The 27,335-nt window shown below is 41.2% G+C and overlaps 1 protein-coding gene across 3 annotated transcripts in view; it reads right to left on the bottom strand.

The window, feature by feature from the left end:
* Positions 1 to 6,351: 6,351 nt before the first annotated feature.
* The window catches only part of DSP (desmoplakin), a 39,108-nt gene continuing 18,124 nt past the window's right edge, over positions 6,352 to 27,335 (bottom strand). Inside the window, exons 9-24 of one of the 3 annotated variants that reach the window (XM_080339522.1) lie at positions 26,800 to 26,895; positions 26,438 to 26,563; positions 25,362 to 25,514; positions 23,254 to 23,408; positions 22,735 to 22,861; positions 22,005 to 22,231; positions 21,299 to 21,479; positions 20,326 to 20,492; positions 19,899 to 20,037; positions 18,331 to 18,524; positions 17,327 to 17,489; positions 16,223 to 16,306; positions 15,246 to 15,353; positions 14,531 to 14,629; positions 11,411 to 13,702; positions 6,352 to 9,861 (exon numbers count right to left, since the gene is read on the bottom strand). In XM_080339522.1, coding sequence (XP_080195648.1) covers positions 6,667 to 9,861; positions 11,411 to 13,702; positions 14,531 to 14,629; positions 15,246 to 15,353; positions 16,223 to 16,306; positions 17,327 to 17,489; positions 18,331 to 18,524; positions 19,899 to 20,037; positions 20,326 to 20,492; positions 21,299 to 21,479; positions 22,005 to 22,231; positions 22,735 to 22,861; positions 23,254 to 23,408; positions 25,362 to 25,514; positions 26,438 to 26,563; positions 26,800 to 26,895 — 7,506 coding nt within the window. In that variant the 3' untranslated portion in view covers positions 6,352 to 6,666. Of the gene's footprint in view, positions 9,862 to 11,410; positions 13,703 to 14,530; positions 14,630 to 15,245; positions 15,354 to 16,222; positions 16,307 to 17,326; positions 17,490 to 18,330; positions 18,525 to 19,898; positions 20,038 to 20,325; positions 20,493 to 21,298; positions 21,517 to 22,004; positions 22,232 to 22,734; positions 22,862 to 23,253; positions 23,409 to 25,361; positions 25,515 to 26,437; positions 26,564 to 26,799; positions 26,896 to 27,335 lie in introns of all 3 variants that reach the window. The other 2 variants (XM_080339523.1, XM_080339521.1) reach the window with 2 other exon arrangements.

Genomic DNA, 27,335 nt, shown 5'->3' with positions numbered 1-27,335 from the left:
AGCTTCACTGCATATTAATGTGCAGAAAATGCCATTTTCCTGGTTTGCTGAAAGGCTAATAGGATTTTCTCTTGGGAGGAGAGCTAGAGAACAGAAAAGAACAAAGCCTTCCATATGTTATTCAGTTGGCCTAAAAATCAAAGTTATTCTCTTATGCCTGAAGATGGCTAACTAAAAGCATGTAAGTGGAACATGATGCCTAAACTTCCAGTTTTGAAGCAGTTCCTGTTCTGTGTTGGAAATAATTGTTTAGTGATATCAGAGCAGATTATTGGAGAGCATTAAATTCACTTGGATATACAAACAAAACTAAAGAGATTCTCTGCAACACTGATAAACACTGAACATGATAGGGAGCTTTATTTGGAGTCCTTTGTTATTTCCAGGGTGATAAAGGGTGTGTGGGATCTCAGGAGTGGATGGCAGTCCAGGAAAGCATGCAAGTTGGAGTTTAATTCAAAATGCTCCCGAAGCCAGTTTTCAGAGATAAAGAGCATAACACGGCAGATTTCATTGCTTCCTCAGGGTCCCTTAGGGACTGCAGGGCTAGGGGGCAAGACAGGATTCCTGGCACCAAAAAACAATGAAGCTAGTGCGTGAAATCGGTTTTAGCATTCACAGTAACTGGGACACAAAAATAAACAATAGCAGGAAGTAGCATCTTCCAAGGCTTTACCTTTCAACAGTATAGGACTGACTTTACAGCTAAAAGCCTTGCCAAAAATCTAAGAGTGGCTAAAGAACTCCACATTATTCCTACAGCCTAATTTTTCCTATGAGTACACCAAGAGGTTTGCCTTGCAATCCAATATCCTTGGCTATTGCCACTGCCTTCTTAGCTTCTCTTTTCCTGTCAGCCAGGGTTACCATAAAAAGAGCTAGAAATAGAGATTGTATCATTCCTCCAGAACTAAAAAAAATAAAGTTGCATAAGCCAATATGAGCCAAACTTAATAAGTCCCTTAAGATTCACCTTAACTGCATAGTGAGTTGCATCAAAGTCTATTACCATTAACTGCCATTTTGCAGAAGTGAATGATCCCAGATGTTTTCAACTGCCTTGGCAGGAACTAAGGGTGAGCAAGGTCAAGGATGCTCCACAGGAAAATCAGGCTTTATTGTGCCACACAGAACAACACAGTTCTTCAGTGCCTGAGCTGGGGTACCAGTTTTAGGACACAATGTCATGCAAATATATACGTGGGAGCATGTACCTATCCATGTGCCAGCTCAGTAGGAAGTAGTGCATGGGGGGTTTCTTGCTGGGTTTCGTCTGTTTGTGGTTTTTGGTTGGTTGGGGTTTCTGTTGTTGTTTGGGGCTTTTCTGTTTGTTGGTTTTTTGTTTGTTTGTTTTCCCTCTGCTCCAAATACCATTTCTAGGCTGCTGCAAAGCCCAAGCAGGAAAGACAGCAATCAATATGGAATCTGGCAGATGGCCAGGGTGCTAAAATCTAACTGTACCTTCTTAGGCAAACACACAGCTACAAACTTCTTGTGAATAGTGTGGATACATGGGGTGCAGTTGGGGCTACAGGCAGTTTCACCTCCTTTCTATAAGCAGAGTGCTACTGATCTCTGGAACAGATACGTATGGCACTGTGCAGCAGCTCAACAAAAGCATGATGAGAAATGGCTACATGAAGGTGTTTCCAAGGCTGCCAGCAGGAGGGAAAAGCCTTGTTTGTAGGAGCTGCTTTTGTTTCCAGAGAGGGGTGGAGGAGGTGTTGGGGGCAGAAATAGTCTTGAATATTTCTGGAGACCTGCTCAAGATCCAAGTCTGAATTTGACTTTAAAAAGTTTCAAATATTGAAATTGGAGGATTGTAAAGCAGGAGAACTCATAAAAGAGAAAAATCTGCCCAAAAACTACCTCTAGAAGAAAGATAAGTCAAATCTTCCACAGGAAAAGTAAAACTTGCAAATCTCTCACTAAGTATATGCAAAAAAATAACCTAAGGTAACATATTAAAGTTAAAAAAACATATCATCAAGCAGTGTGTAATAGCTTCTGTGCACATTAGGGAAGAAGTCTAGATACAGCTTGCTGTTTTGTATCCTCTAGAACAAGTCTTGATTCTTAATAATTTGGGATTCAGATGCACAACCAGGTTGGCAGAGTCTAACAAGTCTTCTGAGCCATAAGCAAATGCTTTCAGACCACAACAAAGGCAAGATAATTCAAGTACTTCACCGGTTATGAAAGAGGGATTATTTAAGTCACTTTACTTATTATTTGTGGAAGACAAGGAACATACGACCCCCATTCCACATCACCATGGATGTATAGTAACTAGTTACACACTAAACTTGCTATCTCTGAACTGATCTAGTTTTATCTCAATTTTTTTTATTTCTCTTGTACTGACTGAGTCTTTGAAAGCACAATAACACTTCCCACAGCCTCTTCTGCCACCATTACAGAACACAAAGTGAAAAGAGACCAAGTAAAGTCAGAGTAATTAGATCTACGAAAGTCTTTCTGAATTCTCTCAATGGCTAATTTCTCTTCTCCATGGAGGGCACCAGAGGTGAGGTGGGAGATCCTTGCGTACCTGGTAAGCCAAACTTCACAGGAATAAAAGGCCAAAATATACAGTACTGGTTCAGTAAAAGACAGGGAATTCTCACTTCAGTGACAGTACCTCTGCACCATCGACCTACCCACCCTTATTTATTATTTGCAGCCTCTGAAGGGAAGGGGAATAGTTAGGACACACCTCACCCACATATGGTTGCCAAGAGTTGGCATACACAACGGCAGCTGCCTGCCAGTTTCTACCACTGGTTGTTTATCCTTCCTTACATTCAAGAGCCATAAACAAGTACAAGGTAGTAACAGCCAGCTCCCCCTTCCCTCACACAGCTGTGACATTGGTCTGATCAAAAGCCTTTCTCTACAGCCTCACCCAAGTGAGCTGTGGTAGCACATGGCTTCAGCGACTGTTCTTCATGTACACTTGGCCAAATAGCAATTCATAGACTAACTCATGAAATTAGAAAAAAAAACCAAAAACAAACAACACCACAAACACAACACACAAAAAATTCCCCACCAAACCACAAGTGAAATCTACCCTTTGCATCAATACTTATAATTTAATAATTCAGACAATTTTACACTAAGTCACATGGTTGCTATTCTGTAAATCTCCCTACCTTTCTTCCATATTCACAAGGCTATTAATTAACCCTGGCATGTGCACATTTCCAAATAGCATAAGACAGACAAAACTCTGGCTTGAGCACTGCTGCACAATCCACATGGCGACTTACATACTTCAGATCCTAAGCAGTAATCATTTCCCAGCCGCAAGCTGAAGGACAGCAAGTTCACATCAAGACCATTACTCAGCCAATAAAACTCTCAAATTCTAAACCTGTTCAGAGCAAAGCTGAATTCTCTAGGGAGCTGATGCTGATAATGTCTGAACTCTCCCCAGCCATAGTAGTCAAGTCAGCATACTGGGCACTCATTTGCCATTGAACAGGGTGAGCATTACCTACCCCAAGGCATAGGGAAGAAGCAGGAGACAGCAAATTCAGAGGACTGACTACGAATTAGAAGGCTGCTGATGGGTAAACCCAGCCCTGCACTCCTCCTTCACAGGGAAGTGCTCATAGCCACAGGCTGGACAAACAAGTCTGTTCCAGCTTTTCAACACTAAGGAGTTACTGCCTCAGCACCAGAGATTATCCAAAGTTACCAGTCTTTCTTTTAAAATGTATAAAAAGGTTCCCTTCACCTTTAGTGCAAAAGGGCTACAAACCCTACAAACACCCTGCCCCACACTCATCTCTGTGCCCCCAGCACATCACACCATAAAAAACCCCACAGCCTGCCCACTCTTCAGACCCCAGGCATAGCTCTCCTATCTCACAAACACCAGGCACTGCCACAAAAACCACTCTCACAGCTTCAGGACACCCTGCCCCTCTGGATACACTCACCTGCTATGCTTCTCTGTGCTAGTGGACCTCCACATAGCAACTACCAAACTCCAGCTCTGGAGGTTCTTCAGCTCCTTCCTCAGCCCCTTTTTATGGTGGAGGAAAATTCTCCACTTATCTCTTTAACACCCCACATTATTGGTATCTTGCCTCACCTGCTGCCTGTACTGGTTCAGCTGCTACTCAGGCTCTGAGTACCTACATCTCCTGCACCAAACACCTCTGGCCCTGTAAGGCCACCACTGACTAACACCACACCAGAGTGTATTCAAGGACAAAGTAGTATTGCCATCATTTCTGTGAGATTACCTTATATTTAGGCCACTGTAATACCACAAAAGTTTGATTGAGCAATAAAAAGAGTAGTATGTAAAGACAGAGCTTTGAACCACTTACTGAGATGCCAGGAATACCTTGTGCAAAAAATGTATTAATAAGTCCAGTCCCATGATGAGTGTGTGGGATTTCTCAGCCCATGAAAATTGCAGGGGTGCATGCACCCAATAGCAGACTTTCCTTTGGTAATGACCGGTTTTACTGTAGAGCCCAGGAATCTCCTAGTCATTTAAAACTGTAGAAACAGCTTGGGATTAAATAAAGCAGTGATTTTTTTTTTTTTCCAGGGGTTTTCTCCCTAATAGTCAAATGCCATTGAGACACTGCTCTTCCTCTAGGGTACAGCTAATGAACTTTAGCTGTAGAGAGAAACCTCTGAAGCTGTGGAGTTTCCTAGGAAATGGGCTGCACTTTCTCACCTACTGTATAGAGGTCTCCACTCTCTCATACAGCCAACTTAATTTCCTAGTCCAGTAACGAAGGACTTGTACCAGGCCATTTAATTTCCTAGTCCAATAACTAAAGATACTTTATGTATGGCAGAGATTTTATATACAGAAAACACTGGAAATGCTTTTCAGGCTAGAAGCTAGAGACAGCAGTATCAAAACCCATGTCAGTCCTTACTACAGAAAAGGAACATGCTACAAAAATTAGGCAGTATCATTAACAGTGATAGGTGTTTGTGCTAAGTTTCTTCTATCTATAGCAACTGATAAAATTCATAGACAAGCTGAGCTCCTACACAGAACATGGCTAAAAGCAGGTATGCATTTCAGGCAATACTTTCAACTACTTACAGAAAGAATTCATTTCAGGCACTAGCAAATTATGCTAATAGTTTGTCATTAAAGCTCTATACTAGCAGTCTAAAACCATACTGAATCCTTTTAAGTGATCACCTGGCTAAGAACATAGTACCTACCCAGAGGTATCTGCACTGTATGGCAACTAGAAAAGGAAAATCTTGAAGAACACAAATAATTTTCTGCTCATGGCAGCTCAAATGCCTTCAGGCCACTTTTTTCTCCTTTAATCCTGTGGTCTTTTAGTCCTGCACTCTGGTTTCTCATCTCAGGATCTTGCCCAGCTCAGATAAAAGGAGCCAGCAGGCTGCCAACAGCCTGTGTAGAACGTATGACAGCAAGACATCATGTAAACACTGATATACTCCTGCTATTTTCTCAGCTTAGGCTTTCAAGAGCCCACAGAAGAGGCAAGACATTACAGGAGGTGATTGTTCAGACTTTGAAAGATCCTCCTGTGCTACCATATGGGTTGGCTAAGCCCCATCACTGTATCTTTGTTCTGCTCATTGTCCAAAGTTACACTGATGTGTAAGGAAGAATCTGACTCAGTCCCTTGTAGCTGCAGAGACAATGGGCTGGAGCACAAGCAAAAGAAATATGGTTTTGGTCATCATCAGGCCTATAACCAGCTGCAGAAACAGGCTTTCTGCTCCTAAGAGCACCGCTTCTATTATTGATGCTATCTTCATTTTCCTACTGAAAATCCAAAATCAGAAGTCCACATTCATAAAACTGATGGATCAGCATCATTACAAATAAAGTGCCTGTACACTATTTTTATGATAAAGCCATTTGTTGCTACTTTTTAGAATGGTTCTCTCATCTGTACCACCGAGAATGTCCACAGCTAAATTTAATAAGCACACAACAAATACTTTAAAACTTGAAAAGTTTATTGCCCAGAATAGCTCAGTTGGTGCAGTTAGATATATATTTTTTTTGTTACATGGAAATCAAGCAAAACAGTAGAAAATATATATGAGTAACAGCAAAACAAAAGTCCAGCCTAATAATAGCCCTTTATAGCCATCAAGTTATACTTAAGAAAATGGCTAGCCAAACAGAGAAGTAGAGCATATGTAAGACAGAGCTTTTTGTGTTATAGTATAGATACTAAACCAACATTAAAGGCATTTTCTGTCCATATTTTTAATATCTTTTTTCTTCGTAATAGCAAATTGAAAAGGGTCTATATGGAAAAAATGAACTACCGCAAGACTTTAAAACCTCAGTTTTCAGCTTATGGGTTGACAGTTACAGATAACAGAAGAAGGCACATGACAGAGTATTTAAAATATACAGAGATCAATTAAAATCCAAACACTAAAAGGAAATGGGAATCAAAACTCAAAATTCACAACTTGACTTTTTGCATCCCCTAATTTGTATTTCATAAGTGCATTCAAGCATTTTACAGCTTTTTCAGAAGAGAAATTGAACACACCCAGAAAAGACTTAAGGGTTTTGCTTTGGGTTTCTTTGTTGTTATTGGGAATTATTTTTTTTTTTTTAGGAAAGGGGATATAGAAAAATCTAAATGATATTAAAATGCAGACACATTCCCTCACTTGTTATTAGCGCCCAATAGACCCGCTGCTGAAGGTTGAGTAAGAGTAAGAATATGAAGAGCTTGCTGATGCATCAAAACTTCCCCTCCTGGACCCACTGCGTGAGCCTGAACGTGAGCCAGAGCGAGAGCCAGAGCGCGAGCCAGGTGCTGAGGAGACATTGTAAGGACTGGATATGCCTTTAGATGAAACAGAGGCTGCTTCCAAGAGTTTAAGCCCAGTGATGTCTTCAACCATTGACCGATTCATTGCATCTTTGTAGGATATTTTCAGTTTGGTCTTGGGGCAGGTCAGAATTTTGGGATAGCTGTTTGTGTCTTGCAGTTTCTGGGCAGCACGACCATCAATCAATCCGTTCCTAATGGCTTCTTCAGTACTTATTCTTCCACGCACTTCTGGGTCCACGAGACCTCCAGTGAGGTACTGGAATTCAAGGAACCGCTGCCCAGCCTCATAAGGCAACCATTTTTCCTTCACTGCTTCAGCTGCTGACATCCTCTTGCGTCCGCCCTTTATGCCTTCAAACCCTATGAAGGCCTTCTGGGCTGGTTTGAGACGTGTGGCCATATCCTGATCAATGATGCCTTGACCGGCAGCTTCCTGAAGCGAAAGCCTCTGGCCTGTGGTAGGACATATTATGCCCCCTGTGCAGGCCTGGGCTTCAAGTAAGCGTTGCCCAGTGATGCTATCCACGATGCCCCGCTGTATAGCTTCCGAAATTGAGATTTTCTCCAAGTTTTCTGTGTCAAATATGGCTGCAATAGGACTGCACTCTTCTGGGGTCTCTGAGAAAGAACCGCTCCTGATCAGCGAGGAGGAACTCCTGACACTCAGCACTGTGGGAGATCGAGTCACCGACTCATGCCGAAACACCTCGTCAGTGCCGTTACGGCAGGAAATCATGTCTGCAAACTGCGTCAGGCTTAAACTGCCGGAACGGTACTGGTCAAAAAATTTCCTCTCAACCAGACCTTTATCAATAGCATCTTGGATGTCATACTGGCTACCTGTTTTTCTGTCAACAAGGACTACTCTACTGCTACCATCTGATCCTGTAATAGTTATTTCTTCCCACTCACACTCCTGTTCAGCTAGTTCTGTATACGTGTCATAATCTATGAGGCCTTTGCTGTACGCCTCCTGCACGGACATTTCCCTGTTTGTTTCTGGATCTACAATGACAACTCGGCGCTTCCTAAGGGTGTTCTTCTGCGAGGTGTGCACCACCTTCTTCTTCTCTCTCAGGGGCAGAAGGCAGAGCCCTGTGTCCTCATCCTTTATGCATCTTTCTTTCAGCTGCAAGTAGGTCAAGTTCTCCTCTGTGTTGGGATCAAAGAACCCTTTGGTATCATCACTTGGATCACTAAGGATCTGGTTGAGCTCTTCATTGAAGTAGCCACGCTTGTAGGCTGTCTCTACCGGCAAGCGGTAGCTCTCTTTGGGGTCAATGATTCCTCCAGTAGCAATCTGGGCCTCCAGCAAACGAATGCCATGGCCTCTCTCTATGAGCTCTTTGTTCATTGCTTGAAACAGAGAAATGATGTTTCCAGTTTCTGGGTCTTTGTACCCAGTGACAGCTCTTTCTGCAGAGAGAAGTTTCTCTTTAAATTCAATTCCAACAAGGCCTCTTTTGTAAGCTTCTTCAACGGTCAGCCTCACATTGCCGACAGGATCCACGATGAACCCTGTGGCTGCCTGAGCTTCTAGGAGTTCAAGGGCTGTCCCCGGTCTAACCAAACCGATTTTCATAGCCTGGTAAATGCCAAGTTTCTCCTTGGTAGCCTCATTGTAGATACCAGCAATACAGCTGGAGCCCTGAAGGAAATCAATAATTCTCTCACTCACTTCTTCCACTGTAATTGCACCTCTTTCCAAGTCATTCCTTGTTGATTCCTTAATAATTCCAGCCTCGAGCAGTGCATCTGCTGAGACGGGCTGCCTGATCCCTTGGAATGACATACTCCTCTTCTGCACTGGGAGGAGAAGCAGACCAGTGTGTGGTTCAATCCTACATTTTTCCTTCAACTGCATGTAAGTGACTGCTTTTTTAGTGGTGGGATCAATGAAGTTCTTTGTAGTTCCTTGGCAGTTGTTTAGGATCCTGTACAGGTCTTTGTCAATCAAGCCACGAGATAATGCTATATCTTTGGGTAGGAAAACACTGTTGACAGGATCAACGATCCCTCCTACAGCCAGCTGGGCTTCAAGTAGACGAATCCCAGTTTCTCTGTCAACCAAGTTTTTCTTGATGGCTTCAGATACTGGCACGGTTTTGCCGGAGAAAGGATCTTTAAAGCCTGTAATAGCCTTTTCTGCCGTATAGATTTGCTCTCTGTCATCAAAGTCGATCAGATCTCTGGCGATAGCACTGTCCACTGTTAGTATCTCGTTTCTGTGTGGGTCTATCACACCTCCTGTTGCTGCCTGGGCTTCTAAGAGCAGGACTGCATTTTCTGCAGTAAGCAACTGATTCCGTTTGGCCTCGACGAAGGAGTACTTCTGCCTGGGCGAAAGAGACACTCCTGCAATAGCACCTGCCCCTTTGAGGTAGGGTTCAATGTCAGCCGCAACTTCTTCCACTGACCTCTGCCCCTTCAGCAATTTATCCAGAGTGAGTTTGTCTATCAGTTGACACTCATACAGCTGCATTGCTGTAATCTTCTTCCGCAGCCCACTGAACAGCAACTTGGAGGCATCGATACAAAAGTCTTCTTCAGTCTGCGTAGATCTGTGGGACCCATACGGGCGTTGCTTGAGTTTCTCAATCTCTCTTTGCAGCCTGAGACGCTCAGACTCCAATTCTGACTGGCTTTTGACAGCAGTCTCTTCCAGTTTGCACCGGTATCTCTCCTCAATCCGTTTGATCTCCATCTGCAGCCTTTCAATCTCACTCCTCAGGCTGCTCTTCTCCCTCTCACTCTTCTCTCTCTCACATTGGATCTTCCTCATGGATTCTTCTGTCCGGGAGTGCTGGCTCTTCCACTGATTGAGATCATTCAGGATTTGTTGCTTCTCACTTTCCAGACGTTGCTTCAAACGAGACTCCGATTCCAGGGTAACTTTCAAGCGGTTCAGCTCCTCTTCTAATCTCTGCAGCCTGGCTTTGTCTTGCTCCAAAGCACTCATTTTTATCAGCAAAGTTTCTCTTTCTTGCATAAGGTGAGTATATTGATTTTTGGATTCTTGAATCCTATTGGATGCCTACAGTTTTAAAGAAGAAATAAACCAAGAGAGGATGGTTAGAGTTTATGCTCTTCAGAGTTATGCTCTCCACTTAAAATGCTCTTCAGCCTGTCATTTAACCTGCAGCAAGCTGCCACTGGAAAACACTCTAGTCGTAGCAGTGCCTTACCCAAAACAATGGATATGCATAAAGCAGTGAAGGTACATTGTCCCTTCACTGACAGTGTCTCTAGCACCTCTGGAGACTCCATTCTGTTACCCATAGCCTTGATTTTCTGCTGACTTAGTTAGTTCTTTATAACTTTTTAATACTTCTCACAGCACATCTGTGCACACACAGAACACTCAAGACTCATTAAGAGTCTGATGCTCAGCAGATGTATCATGGCACAGTACTACTAACGTGGCTGAATTTGTGTCAGCTAAGGACTGGTCATACTTGGATAAAAAGGAAATATATTACTCAGTTTTCAGTTTACTATTAGTTTCACATGTTACTCCAAACAATTTTACCTGTGTTGCTTTACATTTTAATTAACTAGATGTCTTCATATATCTACACACATATACAAACACCTACAAGCATGCACATTGGTATGTAGTTCATATTAAACAGAATATAAGGTTATATTTGTAATACATGCATATATATATATATGCACAGATGTCAGACAATCCTAAATGTTAATTTTTTAAAAAATCAGTATTAAAGTTTTTCAAATAAAGGAAAGAAAAACTGAATGAAGGAAAAATAGCTGAGAATGGGAATGAGAAAAGAAATATAAAGGGCAAGTACAGGAGAAAGCAAAGAAACACCTTTACAAATGCTCACTTGTATATATTCAAAGAGTGGCAGACAGAAGAATTAAATACGAAAAAATGTTTTCTTTAACTTGTTTATGCTGTCGCCTCAAGTTTGAGAAATAAGGCCCAACGGTAAAATTTGCAAATGCCCTTACTGACTTAGGAACATAAATCCCCCAAACAGTCAATGAAATGCAGGCTTTCAGTACCTTGGGTACAGCTGATAACATCATCTTTAATCCTCACCTGTAGCCGACACCTTACCCAGCTAAGCAGCACATTGACAGCTTGTTGGTTCTGGGGTTTTTAGCTGGTTTAGTCTGTGATAGCACTCGGGTCAGTCCCAAGGGACTGCGTTACCCATCCTGGCTGAGACAGCCTGAGGAAGCACACAGCCAGCAGGGTACAGCTAAAGCACAGCGGTACTCCATGTACTCTCCTCTTCCCCAGCACGGTTTGGTGGAGACTGGCACATGCCCAGGGTTTCTCCTGGGGTGAGGGCTGAGGGCAAGGCTCAGCTAGATGGTAAGACAGCTTATGGCTCCCTAGTACAGCTCCCAGGGAGTAAAGAGGATAAGAAAGTGGCCAAATCCTGTCATTTTTGTTTAAAAAATGAGCAAGGGGAAGGGCCATAAAGGAGATATTAGTCACAAGTACAGTGAACTTAAACAGCAAAGTGTGAATTAAGTTGATTCAAATGGACACTGCAATTAATTATATATGTGAGAGACAGTAAAGCTGGGATCAAAATACGTGTGAATACCTCTAGAGCTTGCTTTTGGAATTTTTCAATTTCCTGTCTCAATTTTTCCCTTTCTTTGTGTAAATCATTAATCAAGCCCTGAAGTTCCAGGGTTTGCTTGCTGCTCGTCTGAAGCTGATTCTTTAGTTCAGCAATGGCAGAATTTTTCTCATCAACTTCACTTCTGACCATTCTGAGGTCATCATACTCCAATCTAACATTTCGCAGCTCCTCCTCCAGTAACAAGTGTTCCTTGGTTAGGTTCTCAGTGAGAGACTGAAGCCTTTCAATTTCTATTTTGCACTCATTCAAGTTTTTGCTTTTTTCCTCAGAGGTTTTCTGTAAGTGCTCATTTCGTAGGTGAGCCTGTTTTAATTGCTCCTGTTCTTGGACCAACTGACGGCGTAAAGTCTCAATATCAGATGTGCATTTTCTTATCTCCTCCATGTATCTCTGCTTCTCTCTCACATGACCATCTAATACTTCTCTTTGGTGTCTAAGGTCATCTTCATTCCTCTTCTTTACAATAGACACTTCCTCTATCTGCTGTGTGAGATTAGTTATTTTAACTGATTGCTCTCTGAGAGATCTCCTCATGCCTTCCATTTCCTCCTCCAGTTTCTTCCTCCTGGATGTCTCCTCCATTAAATTTTTATTCTGCCTGCAAAGTTCCTCCTCCAGCTTATGTTTCTGGATCTGCAAGTCTTTTACGGTGCTCTGGAACTTCGCACTTTCTTGATCCCTGCCTTTTTTCTCTTGCGAGACTCTTTCATAGTCAATTTTCAGTCTGGTCAGTTCCTGCTCCTGGATCCTCAGTTTGTTAATTGTCTCAGTAGCACTCGTGTTCGCTTTCTGCAGGTCAAACTGGACTCGTTTTAACTGACTGTTCTCATCCTCTATTTCTTTTCTCTGACTTGTTTCTACATCCAACAACTTTCTCAGCCTTTCAATCTCTTTGTTTCTTTCCTTAATGGTCTTAGAAGCATCATCAAGCGACTGTTTGTACCGCATGCTTTCATCAGAGTGCCTCTGAATAACTTGTTTTAGCTCAATCTCCAGCTGCTGTTTCTTCTGAGACAGCTCTGAGCCAGCTGCCTTTTGCTGTTGAGCATTCTCTTCTATTTTCCGCAGATTATCAGTTGTCTGACTTATTGTATTCTTCAGTCTCCTAATTTCCTCACATAAATTCCTGTTTTCTCTCATGGCATTATCAAGCTGTGTTCTATAATTATTTGTGTCCTCTTCCTTTTGCATGGTGACCTGGTGGATTGTGGTCTTTGTGATATTAATCTCAGTTTCATATTTGTTTTTTAAACTAATAATCTCCTCATCATAACTGTTCCTTACCTTAGCCAACTCATTCTCAAGTTCCCATCGGCTTTTAGCCTCTTCCTGAAGCTGAATCTTTAGCCTTTCCAGCTCCTTAGTTTTATCCTGAATAGTTGAGGCAGCCTCCTCGAGAGCCTGCTTGTATCTTGAGTTGTCTTCGCCACGAAGCTGAATGATCTGTTTCAGCTCCAGCTCTAACTGGTGCTTCTGCTGTGACACTTCAGAACTGCAAGCCTTCTGCTGAAGAGCATCTTCTTCTGCTCTCCTTCGTTGGTCTGTGGTTTGCAGAATGGCATCGTTCAGCCTCACAATCTCATCCTTAAGGTCTCTGTTTTCTCTCGTCAGTCTGTCAACCTGGGCTCTGAGGCCTTTTGCATCATCATCTTTCTGTGCAGCTATCTGCTGGATCGTGGTCTTCTTAATATTAATCTCTGTTTCATACTTGTTCTTTAAATTACTCATCTCCTCGCTAAACTGGTTTCTTACCTTAGCCAGCTCATTTTCATACTCCCTCTTCCGTGTGCCTTCATCCTGAAGAAGAACTCTTAATCTTTCTATCTCGTACTCCTTCTCCTTGATGACCTTCTCAGACTCTAACTTTTGCCAACCAAGGCTGTCTTTCTCATTTTGTCTTGTTTTCTGCAGCTGGTCATAGTCATTCTTCTGCTGCTCATATCTATCCTCCAGCAACTTCCTTTTCCTTTTCTCATCTTCAATCTCATAAGTCAGCCTGGTTATTCTGTCATTTAGATCCTTTATTTGGGCATAGCATTTGTCCAGGTTTTGCTTAGCAGAATTTCCATCCATTTCAGCTTGTCTTTTCATCTCCTCCAAACTCATCAGCTTTGCCTTAAGTTGAGAAACGTCGATCTGGTATTTCTGCAGATTTTGCTCCAGGAATTTATGTTTGTTGCTTGTCTCTGAATTGGAATCCCTGGCAAGCCTAAGTTCTTCTTCCAGAAGTTCAATTTTTGTGTTTTTCATCTGCAAAATGATAGCAGAAAAACAAACAAAAAAACCCACTTGAACAATTGTGATAACTGTTTCAAAATCATCACATGCAATACAGCACACATTTGTAACAATGACAACTCAAGGTTATTTTTCTCTGCTTCAATAAGAGCTCAAAATCCTTTCCTACTTAATGTCATCAACACAAATTCTTGAATCCTTATTTATTCAGAGTCAAATGTTATTCAGAAATCAGCATAATGACTTTCGGAGGAGAAATGGTACTTGATGGGGGGAGGGACATACAGTACAGATAGTAAAATCTGATGTAACAAGAGTTCACCGGGAAAGTACTAAATAGCCTTCTTTAGAACCTCCACAATATTCAAACAGGTGATTCACATTCCATATATGTGACCTTCTAAATGCACCTGTTTTCACTGAATGGTATCAAATCAGAAGTTACTCCATTTGAAACACTTTAGATATGGCTTGAAATGAAGTGTGGCCCCTGAACCATGAGGAGCAAGTTTTCAGCACTGAGATAACTCTGCTTTCACTGAGGTCAAGGCCCTGATTGGCAGAGAAGGACCTCCTCCATGCTTTGATGAGCACCTCTTGTTTGCCAAGAAGGCCAGTGTTCTCCACCTCACACATGACCTTAGAGGTAACTTGGCAAGATATTGTACTATTTGAAAAATGGTTCATGAAACTGCTTATATGCTTCCTTCATGGGACACCCCTGATCTCAGGAGTTTGTTTGGTGGGCTGTTTTGCACTGTAATAAAGTAGAAAGTCTTCGAGCAGCGACAGCTTGCTAACACGTGATAAAAATAGAAGGTAAAGAAAATAAAAGATTACCTTCAAGTCCTCCATGCTCTTTAACATTTCACTTAAGAATCTGTAATAATCTCCTGATCTTGTAAGAAGCTCTATGTAGCGAGACTGAGCCTCGTTAGCCTTGAAAAGAAAGAGAATTGTTAGCAGCTTGCACTATAGAGTGAACATACCCGTCTCAGGTCACTGAAAGGATTTCAATGCACTTGAGAAACACATCACTTCACCAAGTAAAAAGTGAGTTATCCTCCTTACAAATTCAGATAACTTTCTGGGGACCCTAGATGTATAAATTCTCCCTTCTGATAAACCCACACCTTCTTTTTCAAGATTATTTTCCCCCATGGCTGATGTGATATTAAATCCAAGTCTTCATCCCCTGGTTCATCATGCTCTTCCTGTCTGACAGTCACAAGTAATCTAATTTAAACTTTTAATAGTGGTTAATTCCCAGGTTGAAAGTAACTAAACCACTTTGGGCATGAATCCTACTTTCTCACAGTATGTATACAATGGACATTAAATAGGAATGAGGCAAATTTTTAAGAGCTAATCTACTGAGCCCAAGTATGATTTTACAGCACAGTGACTATTCTACACTAATTCCTTGTGTTTATGTGCTTAGCACACATTACCAATGACAGTGCTAATTATTCAAATACACCTGGACATGACTCATAATGGCTCATACGGACAAACAAATGTATTCAAAAGACTGATGGGGAGAAAAGAGCAATACCTCTTGTAGAATCAGCACTGCAGGAGACTGAACCACACTCTTCTTGATAGGTATGTTGAGCAATGTTTCTAATCCAGAACTGTAGGAAGCAACCTGTAGTTCATAATCCTGTAAAACAACAGGGAGAGGCAAGACCCATTTAGCAACTGCCAAGGATCTCTCCGGGAATCTGGATTTCCCAAAATGCAAATTAAACTTTGGGGTTGGTTTGTTTGTTTTTTTTTTTAATAAAAAGCTACATTTTCCCCTGTTTGTAACTCTGGCTATGTGGAGACTCACAGAGGAAAACGACAAAGGGAAAAAGAGAAAAAACATTTTACAAAAAAAGGGAAGATAAGTGTTTCTGTTAGTTGAGGGCTACCCAGAGCTGAAAAAGATTCATGGGAGCAACTGCTCTAGGTACTGTTATCAAACAAAACTTCATCAGAAAGAACTGTCTCTGCACCTCTTTCATGTCACATATGCCATATCATGCATACAGTAAGAGCATTGTCACAGAAAGTAAGATTGAGCTGGAGAAAGCTCGGATATAAAGGTGACATAAAAATGAAAAGACCTTATCCCTGTATATTTTATTTGCTTTCATGGCTATTGCACACCATTCCTCCTGCTAATCTGCATTTGTCTTGCCTCCCAGACCAGATCCTATTTAGACCTAATTCTTAAGCTAACAATCTGTTCTCTACTCCCTTATTTTTTTAACATGTGAACTGGAAAGTTTGGCCTGGCCAGAAGAAGGCTTTGATTCTCCTGAATAGAAGCTCTCACTGGTATCTCCTGCATCATCCTGTGGTCTTCAGGTAGCAAGTACTCAAATTGCTTTTATTGTATTTTGTACACACAAGTGCTTCAGCCCAGGAATTTCTGCACACACACACATCAGGGAGCTGACATTTCACCTGCCAGCAGAGTAGACACAATGGGATGCGCCTGACCATGAAAAACCACACCCCATAAAAATGCTGAAATCCAAGTACCTTAATTGCAGCTGAGCACTGATCTGCATGCTTGAGAAGCTCCTCAACTTTGTCTCGCTTCCCACAGATTTCACTGTGCAAGTTCTGCCAAGAAAAAAAAGTGAGCTGTGAAGCAGTCCCTCAGGATTTCCCAGTATTTCCTCCTGTACATGATGCCTCCATCAGAAGGCACCTGCAGGATGAGACCACTGCCATCCCACAGGCTGAGACCTGAAATGACCTGTAGCCGTGCAGTTTTCATAATGGCAAGCTCTCTGTGCATGAGAAGGTTGTTCTCAGAAAGAACACCTAGCAACCGAGCAAGCCTCAGAGCTGGGGAGGGAGAGTTCATTGACTTTAGCTTAGATGTATTTCCTCGCTTTTTATTTTTGTGCTATAATTTGCCACATGAGTTACACCACCATACAGTCCCTTGATTTAATTCAAAGCTGATGTGTAAAAGTGTCAGTGATTGTGTAGGAGTCAAAACTGGTCTTGCTCATCATCTGTAGCAGTGCTGACAGAAAATGAGGATAATAATATTTCCTCTCTCTTGCGTTTTAGACATCTGGTGGTTTTTGGTAGCTTGTGTACTTCATAATTCAAAACAGGCCACTGTATTGCAGTGGAGCACCTCCCTTATGAGGAAAGACTGAGGGAGCTGGGTCTCTTTAGTTTGCAGAAGAGGAGACTGAGGGGTGACCTTATTAATGTTTACAAATATGCAAAGGGTGAGTGTCACGAGGATGGAGCCAGGCTCTTCTTGGTGACAAACAATGGTAGGACAAGGGGTAATGGGTTTAAACTGGAACATAAGAGATTCCACTTAAACTTGAGAAGAAACTTCTTCTCAGTGAGGGTGACAGAGCACTGGAACAGGCTGCCCAGGGAGGTTGTGGAGTCTCCTACTCTGGAGACATTCAAAACCTGCCTGGACATGTTCCTGTGTAGCCTCATCTGGGTGTTCCTGCTCCGGCAGGGGGATTGGACTGGATGATCTTTCGAGTTCCCTTCCAATCCCTAGCATTCTATGATTCTATGACTGCATTGATACAGATATTTTCTGAACAGCAAAACAATTTAAAATCCAGATAACCGAAGACAACTCATTCAGGTGCTGCATACCTTCTGATCATGTAGATATCTCATGATTGTGTTACAATCACACAGCTTCATGGACTCAATAGAATCTTGCCTGCGCTTGGCATCACCGATCCATTTGCACAGAGCGTGGTAGAGATCTCTGTAAGTTTTCAGCTGTTTGATTTGCCTTTCTAAATCCCATGATCTAGAAAATAGAGGAAAAACTGTCAAAATGGAAAGTGCATTCTCTTTCTCCCTCTTTAAATATTTTTCAGAAACAAGACTAATAAACTAGGTAAAACTATGGGAAGCTCTAAAAGGAGATTCTGAACAAAAATTTCAAATATATGAGAATTGTACTGGTTATTAGTCACCCAACATGTGTTTTTAGTGCCTCACATCTGAGTAACTCCGCAATATACAGAGGCTGGCACTTTCTGTCAACTAAGCAAGGGATGGTTAAAACTCTGCAGTGGTAAGAACCAAGTTCACTGACTTCAGTTCTCATTTTAAATTTACACCAAAACAACCAGCAACCAGTAAATTTTTATTAATGAGACTAGAGTTTGACCCGAAGTAAAAACGAAATAAACAAACACTCCAAAAAAACCCACAAGCAATCAGAACATGCCTTCAGTTCAATGAAGAATTAGAAAAATAATTGTGATTTTTTTTACTTAATTGTCAGTGTCACTTTTTTAACCCTCAGGTATAGGGTATTCAGCATGGTTGCTTTGTTTGAGGGATGAAATCCTGACTGGAAGTACTTAATACAAGAACTTTAGCAAGAATTAAAAAAAATTAGAACAACTCCTTAGCACTTAGGTTACACATTTACATGACTAACTACATTTTCCTGCTTGGTCTTGCACAATCCCTTTTAAAGCATGTTCAACCTATTCACAGTTGCTCTACTCTTACTGCCCTAAAGTCATCATTTGTCCTCTGAAAGTAATGATTCATGCACATCAGTTCTTTCAGACTCACTGTTAAGATGGTCTTAGCAACAGCAATAAGGAAGAAGCTGTTAGGAAATATGAGCAAACCTGTTATCTATCTGCTTTTCAGCTCTCTGCCAGCGGTCTATTAGCTGGGTAACTTTGTCACTGAATTTTCCAAGGTCCATGTCATACAGGGTATATGACTGGCAGGACTGTGAGTGAATCTGAAGTGTTTTCTGCAGCTCATTTTCCAGGGCATTCAGTAGTGACTTTTTCATGTTTAGGTCTGCTTTCATTTTCTGGAGAAAAAACAAAATGCTGTCATACATTTTGTTCTTCAGAGAGTACTCAAATTTAACCATCAACAGCATGCACAGTGTGTTGGTATCTAGAGATATTTATTCTAATTCAGTAAGGTACGTGCAGTGATGTCAGCTGGACTTAATATAGTTAAAGTGAAACACCTACTTTGGTAAACAGAGTTTGACAAGAATGTGTTAAAACTTAGACTCACTCTTAAACAATTTGCTAAACCAAAGCCCTCTGCTCTCATATTCTTAGGTAACATTTTAATTTCTCAAAACTATATAGAGCAGTTACCAAAAAAACAGGGAAGAGCCTGCCTTGCTTGTTCCTGAAACAATTGACTAGAAAATTTCACTGAAGTATAAGAGACTCCTGCACTTGCAACAGCTGTGGAATGAAGCCTCAAGACTGACAGATCCAGTTTTTAAATGTTATCTAAAACATTTGCACAGCTTTTTTGTTTTTTTTTTTTCCTGTTTATATTTTTATAAACATCTTCCATGGAGATGTTTCTTTACACATACATTTGTTTGTATGCACATACTTGCATACTGTGGGGTATCACCAAATGGAATACACAGTGCAGGGGGTGGTCTGCTCTGCACGGGGATGACTGGATCCTTTGATCATACGCTCAAGCTTTTTTTGTGTGTGCATAGCTCAGATTTACACCAGCTAAGAGCAACTCCCAGCAACTGAATTGCAGCTCTCATTTAACATGATAAAAAGGTAACCTGGTGGTGTTCCACTTCTGCATACTTTTTCCCTACTATGACTGAGAACAGGAAAGAATGAAAGAGTCCCTATTCTCCCAAAGGCATTCAGTGCACAAAAGGACCAGCTCAACACCCGATAAAGACTTGTTCTGCAAGCCAACTTTGTGCTCAGCATAGCAGTTCTTCTTTGCCTGCTCCCCTTGTACAGGATGGATAGCTCACACTGTAAGATTTGAAATGGACTCTATGTGAAAACTGGGACACACAGTAATACTCAAATTTACTTATTACAACTAGATGACAACAAGGGCAATTAACAAGCCTTTTTGTAAGAAAGGAGGTATTGCCTTCAAATCCCATTTCATAAGTTCTACAAGTAAATACAGATAATTTTGTACCGCAATGCATCATGGAGACATTCTACATCACTGGCTTTGCTGTGGGGGCAGCAACAACCAGGGGATAGAGGAAGTAATAACATGTACATTCCTTCCTATAATTTGCAAAAGCACTGTACGTCTACGCCACAAAATACAACAAGATCAGCATTTCAATCTCCTGTGGTTTTGGAAGGGTTTCACCCAGCTCAATAGACCAGTGTTGGCAGCTATGAATTTTGCCTTGCTGTGTCCTTGGGTCTTGGCCTCTCACCTTCAGACAAGCCCGATAAGCCTCCACTTTATCAAGATCCAAAGGAACAGTCTCCTCTTCAGACAGTCTGACTTCAAAAACTCTGATCACATCTTCTGTTTGTAGAATAATCTGGAGTAGACACCTCAGTGCATTCAAGCTAAAATAAAAAATACAAAACAAATCCGTTATGGACTGAGGCAGGAAAGGTTCTATTTCTAATTAATCACAGATCATTAGTTAAAGAGAATAGACAATAAAGAAGAAATTTCAGTGATACCCATTATTTTAACTTCTTTTTTTTTTTAAGTCTTCCAGAAAAGAGAAGAAATTCACTTAAGTGTCTGTTTCTATCCACACGTACATCATTTGCAGAAAAATAATGTTTCTGGACTAAGAATTATGGAAGAAAGTGCATGATTTATTGCTATAACCTCAATTTTCTTACCTGTCTAAGTAGCCAGCAGAAACACCATTAATATTTTCCAGTTTTTGAAATAGGGCACTTATCTCTGACTGCAAGTACACATACTTCTCAGAGCCTCTGAAGTTAGGCAGCAAGTCCTTATGCTTATTGAGGGTTTCAGCCATTATTTGAGAGTCATTCTGCACACCCTAAGGAAAGAGAATGCCCAATTTACACATTTTTGATGGCTGAATGATCATCCTACAGCACATATGCAATTGGTCTCCTTATCCAGTCTGCTTTTATCTAACCAGCTTGATTGAGGACTGAAGCGGTGCCTGAGCTTGCTTTCTTCAATGTAAGTAACACTGGGCAGTTTCTTTTCTGCACACAGTCCACAACAGGTAATACTTCTTTTTGAGCACTTCATCCACTCCAAAACCCAGCTCTGCCAAAAGCAGAGCACTTTACTGCTAGCTGCCTACTGCACTTAGTAGACTTGCCAAGGTCCTTCTGCTCTTAAGATCTTTGCAACTTCATCATTGTCTCAGGGGAATTTCTCATATGCTGAACCTGTTCTCTTTTCTTACTAATCTCCTCCCTCCAGTCTCCCTTCAGATCTTGAGAACTCGAAGAGGGAGCGCATCTGTAAGCCCCATGTAACCACTCTGCATCCCACAGACAGCACTTCAGAGGCAGGTGGTAAAAGGGGTCTGTGTAAAAGGATTTTAATAGTGCATTAACCTGGATGAGGCTTAACATGAGCTCAGGTCCACTTGACATCAGGCTTTCTGTATTCTTTGCGTGACAGAATTTGACTTCTAAAATCCAAGAGTCAACTTTTTCTACTTAGAAGCTAAACTCCAATCCAAATAATCATTATTAGCTTCCAACTGAGAATTTTCTGCACAGGATGTGTGTCCTTCCCAGCTGACCAGAAACACAAATGCAGTATGCTCTGTGGCACAGAGTCATGCTGAGCTTGAGATGCTCAAAGAAAAACATTCACAGTTACCTCTAAATCCTTTATTCTGACTGAAAAGTCATGCACAGCCCCTTGATCCACTCCAAGAGGAGTTTTTTGAACCATCCGAATCTCAGAAGCTTCAATCTGACGCCGCAGTTTCTGAAGCTCCATCAGCAGCCAGGCCTCCTGCTTCTCATGTTCTCGGTTTCTCTCGTTAACAATAATGGTGCTTGAGGAATTCACAGGACAGCACTCAGTTGGGACCACTGTAAAATGAATTGAGTAAATGTCAACTGCCAGAGAACTGGGCACTGACATACAGAAAATCAATGTACTGCCCAAGTGAACAAAGCACTGAGTTGATCTGTAGAACTGAGAACAGGTGGAGGATCTGGGCCCTTATGCAACTGTTTCAAGGAATGAAATCACTCCTTCATAAAAACACGAACTTGCTTCCTGATAGGCAGCAGTGAGACTTTGCTTCCTAATAACTGAAGACATATCAGATGGACTAAATTCCCTATTTTCCCAGCAAGTTCCATGAACTTCGAAGGACTATTTCCAGATTCACACCAAAGAAAGGAAGAATAAAACACACTCTTTCCTGTGCATGGCCAGTTTTGTTATGCTGGGAGACAGCAGTCCAATTCTTGAACATGTTTTCATTCATATGTTTACAAGAATATTTTCACAGAAAAAGAATGCACCACCATCCACCCTCTGAACAAAGAAACCAAAGCAGTTCAATCTCTACAAAAAGCAGGAGGATGACAAACCTGTTTGTGGCTGCCGTGGTTGATTGGGCAGTTGTATAATCAAGGTTTGGTAGTGCTTCTGAGCATCAGTGAACTGAGTCTGGATCTTTCGTTTGTCTTCATCACCAAACATCTCTGAGCCTTGGCTGTTTCTGAGGAATTCTTGATAATGGATCTCTAGGTCAGTTATTATTTTTTGGTAATCCTCCTTACGCATTGTTTTCAGCTGAAATGGGGAAGAAAATAATTTTGAAAAAAGGAGCAATTTGGAAGCTTTATGACTAGTTAATCATTAAGGAACAAGCTAATACACCTATATTAAAAAAAAAAGGAATTGTGGTTTAGAATAAAACCTACCTGGGCTGCCTCTAAAAGTATGGTGCTAGTAGTGCCCTTTGAGTTAAACTATTCTTGGTATAATAATTTCATAACTTAAGATTAGTCTGTCTATCCATAACTTTGCATAGTGGGAACAAGTACAGCAAGTATGTAATAAATCCCCTTAGCTAATCTTCCTGTTTACCCACATGTTTGAATGGGAAAGCGCTTTGCTTCTCCTTTAATAAGACAACAACTTTCTTATATAACTAACTGTGCAACCCAGCAAAAGGAAGGCCCATGGTTTTGCAGAACATGAATCTGCACAAGACACAGAAAGCACTGTTTGGGACAGCAGAGGCCAGGTCATGGATGTCCCTGGTCTACAGGTAAGGCCAGCTGGAGTCTTACCTTGGCAATAGTCATCGCTCTGATTTTCTCAATGTCAATCATGCAATAATGCCAAGATACCAGGCTCTTCATGTTGATATACAGCTGGTTCCACAAAGCTAAAATAGCTTCATAGTACTGCTCAATTCTGAAATGAGAAAAGAAATTCCATGGTCAACACATGTCTGTCCTTGTAATATAGCTACAGAACATCCCAAGAAACCTCCACCAGTTGTGGACTGTGTTAAGACTTGTTCTCTACATCTTGAAAGTCAATTTATCTACGACTTCCATTATTAGAGATGAGAAAAACCTTGTAAAAGTTAAGTTTCAAATATTTTTAGATCCCAACCTAAATCCTAGGAAGCTTCACCAAAGTGAAATTTCCTCAAGTCAAGTGTCTAGTCTCTAATGCCCCATCCTTACAGGGTGAGTGGACAGTCCGATCAAGGCACAGATCAGATTTTGTGGCTCGTTGCTATTTTAAGCAAACTCTATCTGCTCCCAGTGGTAGGTGTCCAAACCCAGGCAGCAACTCACTTGGTAGCAAGATCCACTGCTAATGGATTGGGGGGTGGAATGATAAGACTAACAGATGGCACCAGCATATCCACTCCTCCAGGGCCGGTCACCAGCCACTTGCTGCGCTCATTATTGTCCTTCAGGATACATTCATCTCCTTTGCGCACCGTTTTCTGTAAGGAACACAAAACATTTTTTTCTTTAGTTAAGTAAGATGGAGTTTGTAGGAGAGACACACAAGGAATCACAGAATACCAGCCTAGAAGGGACCTCAAGGATCACTTGGTCCAACCTTTCTTGGCAAAACCACAGTCTAGACAAGATAGCCCAGCACCCTGTCCACCTGAATCTTAAGTGTCCTATGTTGGGGAACCCACCACTTCCCTAGGGAGATTATTCCAATGGCTGATTGTTCTCATTGTGAAAACTTTCCCTTGTGTCTAATCGGAATCTCCCTAGGTGTAACTTGTACCTATTACCACTCATATTTTCCCTGTGACTGCTTGTAAAAAGGGAGTCTCCATCTTTGCAGCCACTCTTTAAATACTGGAACATGGTGATAAGGTCTTCCCTAAGCCTTCTTTTCTCAAGCCTGAACAAACCCAGTTCTCTCAACTTTTCCTCACAAGTGAGGTGTGCAGATGTGTTTTGCTCTTGCCCCCTAACCCAAAGGCACCAGGCCAAGCGCCTTGCCTGAGGAACAGTGGCTAGATCACAGAAGTGCGAGTGCTCCCCAGCTGCCAGGTCTGGGTGTGCATCTTGGCTTCATACTGGGGGAAGACCAGTACAGATCAACCCCTTCTGCCTGAATATGGTTTCCATGTGAAGAAAAGATAGGAAAACCAAGTGAGAGCCACAGAACACTCTGAGCCAGTCTGGCTGATCATCAGACTTGAGGCTTATCATGACAAACATCAAAGACTCAATGTGGACACATGACCACAGTAAACTATGCAACCATGCATGGCTGTAAGCCATTGAGCTGGAGGCATAAGGATGCTCAGTGATGGGACTGGGAGCGAGTGTGGCAGAGCTAGATCCAGCAGCCCCATCTGCCAGAAATCCTAACAATGAGCAGCCACAGTGCAGGTTACAACCCACTCATATCCAAGAGTGGGAGGCTCCTGTCATGTATCTTGACAGGATTCTACCTGCATCACACCTCTACAGCCAGCAAGTAGGATTTTTGCCATAACTAGTAAAAGGCCATGGGCTTTGCATTGATCCGAGCATGAAGTGGCTCCAGAATTGTCTGCTTCATCTGAGCAGAATTTAGCTTGCTTAAAGTAAGAGCAATTGCCAAGCAGTCAGGTAACCATTGCCTAAATTTGTTTAGTTTTGCTTATAGTAACAACAAACAGTTACTCTGTGTGGGCTGAACTTCTGCGACTCTGGAATAAAATGTGGTATGGAAAAGTGCAGACAGAGTGGACAGGAGAAACCTCAGATCGTAAATACAAATCACAGTGGTCAATTACTGGTCACAATGGGAGTGCAACCTAATGAATCAGGTAAAACAAGTGTTACAGATAACAGAACAGAAAAACTGGGTAGTTTGGAACCATTGAAGTAAAAGAACACACAGGCTAAAAACACAGTAACTAAGCCTACTGTTAAGAAAAAATACAGAAATAAACCCAAGCAGCCCCAGTACTGAGGAAGAAGAAGAAACATCATCATCAATGTCATACTCCATCCAGCAAAAAACTGGGAATACCAATGACTCACTGTACACTCCTCACTTTTTCTTAGATGAAGTGTTGACCTAAGGACACAGAGGGACACTGAAAAAATGAGTAATCACACAAAAAAAAAAGGTGGAGATGCAGTGAAGCATCTGTAGAACTTTAACCCTATTATCAAAGAGACTTTCCTGTGCTAATTTGAGCTATGAGTAGTAATACTGTCTAATGGACTAACAATTTTGACTAGACTTATTAGCCAACTAGAACCTAGCTTTATTCATAATCGCAAGAAAGTCAGGACTTTTTTGTCCAATAAATTTAAATGTTGACCAAAAGCAGACAAAGCGGTTACATCTATCATCTCAGCAGTTTGTTTACTGAATTATTTGCCATGTCCTAGTTTACATGGTGTTCATTCTTAGCCAAAAAGGAATACAATACCAGATCCTGTTTGTAGTCACACAAAGCCTTCAGGATAATGGGCTTGTTACTTCGGTAGTCTGGGTTGCGTGGCTTCAGCTGTACAATCTTCTTGGATTTATTCACCAAACTCTGCACTTGTCTCTTGTATTCAAGAATTCTCTCTCGTTCATTCTGCAACAATCAATTGCATGTTAAAAATTAATTCTAAGAAGAAACCACTTCTACTTCCCACTGCTTTCTTAAGAGTGGGAGCTTGCAATAGGCAAACTTCCCTTAGCTGCAGTGGGATGAATCTTTGGACTATAATGTAAATGGACTATAATGTAAATGGACTATAATGTAAAACTGCAGTTAAAACAAAAACAAAAACAAAAAAACCACACACACATACACAAAAAAAAACCAAACCACCAGAAAACAGAAGCACCAAACTAAGTATCTTTGCAGCTCTGGCAAGCTGAAAATTTTACAAAACTCACAGAGCAGGCTTTTCATACAGATCTGCAATGTGGCTGAGGTGGCTTATAAGAAACACAGTAATAAATAGAATCAATTACAACATGAATTCTAACAAAAAAAAAGTAATAGCTACACTCTTGAACATGACTTCATCAATTGCCCTTTCACATCACTGGGCATTTTTTCTGCACTATATTCACTTTGGAATTGTAGTACCTAATTCATGATGAGTAACTAGTTAGCTAAAAAGCTGAGTTAGGTCCTTTCAAAGAGACTACAGTGATATAATGACATGATGAATCATTTATTAAATGTATTTATCCTTCAAGGCAAAATCTATTCTGCCACTTATGAATGAAAATCTTCCCTTTTTATAATGTGCTAGCATGTCAGGAACTTTGTAATTTGTTGGGCTCATTACAGATTTAAAAAGAAATCAGAGTTCCCAAACAGTATTACACAGGTTAAAACAACACTGATCCATCTGTAGGCTCTCCTAAGAAATGGGCAGGAATATACCCTCACGGTTTCAAGTTAATACAGTTCTGTATTTAAACATCACAGTACACCTGGCTTTACATTTGGTATTTGAAGAGGGCAACTGACTTCCAAGGAAAGCAGAATGCAGCCTGTACCTCCAGCTCTTTGATCTGCTCCAGCAAAGTTGGCAGTGACATGCTCTTATCACAGATGAACTTCTTTCTGATGGAGTCTTGTAAGTTTTTCAGGTAGCTCTCCGTGGATTGGGCCTCTTCAAAGAACTACAGGAGAAAAGTTGTGATTTCAGTTATAAAAATGTCTGCTAAAAATAAATGGATTCCTTTCATGAGAAAACCCAGTTCACATCTGGCAGAATGGTAGCATTTACAACACGGTAGCAGTGTGTTATACAAAATTGTGCACGGATTTATAAAGATTTTGGTACAGAAAAAAAATATCTGTGATGGGATTCACATTTATAACAAAAGTAGTGTGAGTTCTCCACGTCACTACTCACCTGAAAGTAAGCTGCATTCTCTTTCAGATGAACATCAATGCATTTGGTGATCTGAAGAATCCAGCTCCACTGAGTTTGTAATGTATCCATGTAGGCCTAACGAAAATAGTAATATACAGAACTCAAACCACCATACTTATCTCTGTCCCATACCTAGACTCAAGCAAAGCTATTTATGCTCCACATAAATGCAAATGAAAAATCTGCTAAAACAAATTCATGCACATCAAAATAATGTAACTCATGCAGATAGTTCCCCAACTTCTAAGCATCTGCCTAACTGAAAATGAGTTAAATACCTGCTTGTGGGATACAGAGAGAAATTTGTTCATGACTTGAATTTTGTTTAATCAGCATAAAGCCTGAAGTGCATGAACAAAAAGGGGTGAAATGCACAAACAGTAGTGCAAATAAAATATTTCAATTGTAAATCGTTACGTTCTCCTCCTCCCAAGAAACACTGTCAAACATGACTTTTTATTATGGCTATTTTTAAATTCAAACTTCTTAAGTAGTCCTCATGTATATTCTTTAGA

Source organism: Nesoenas mayeri (assembly GCF_963082525.1).
Source record: "Nesoenas mayeri genome assembly, chromosome: 2".
Classification (NCBI taxonomy): domain Eukaryota; kingdom Metazoa; phylum Chordata; class Aves; order Columbiformes; family Columbidae; genus Nesoenas; species Nesoenas mayeri.
Note: the sequence above shows the minus strand (reverse complement) of the source record. Positions and strands in the feature narration are given on the sequence as shown.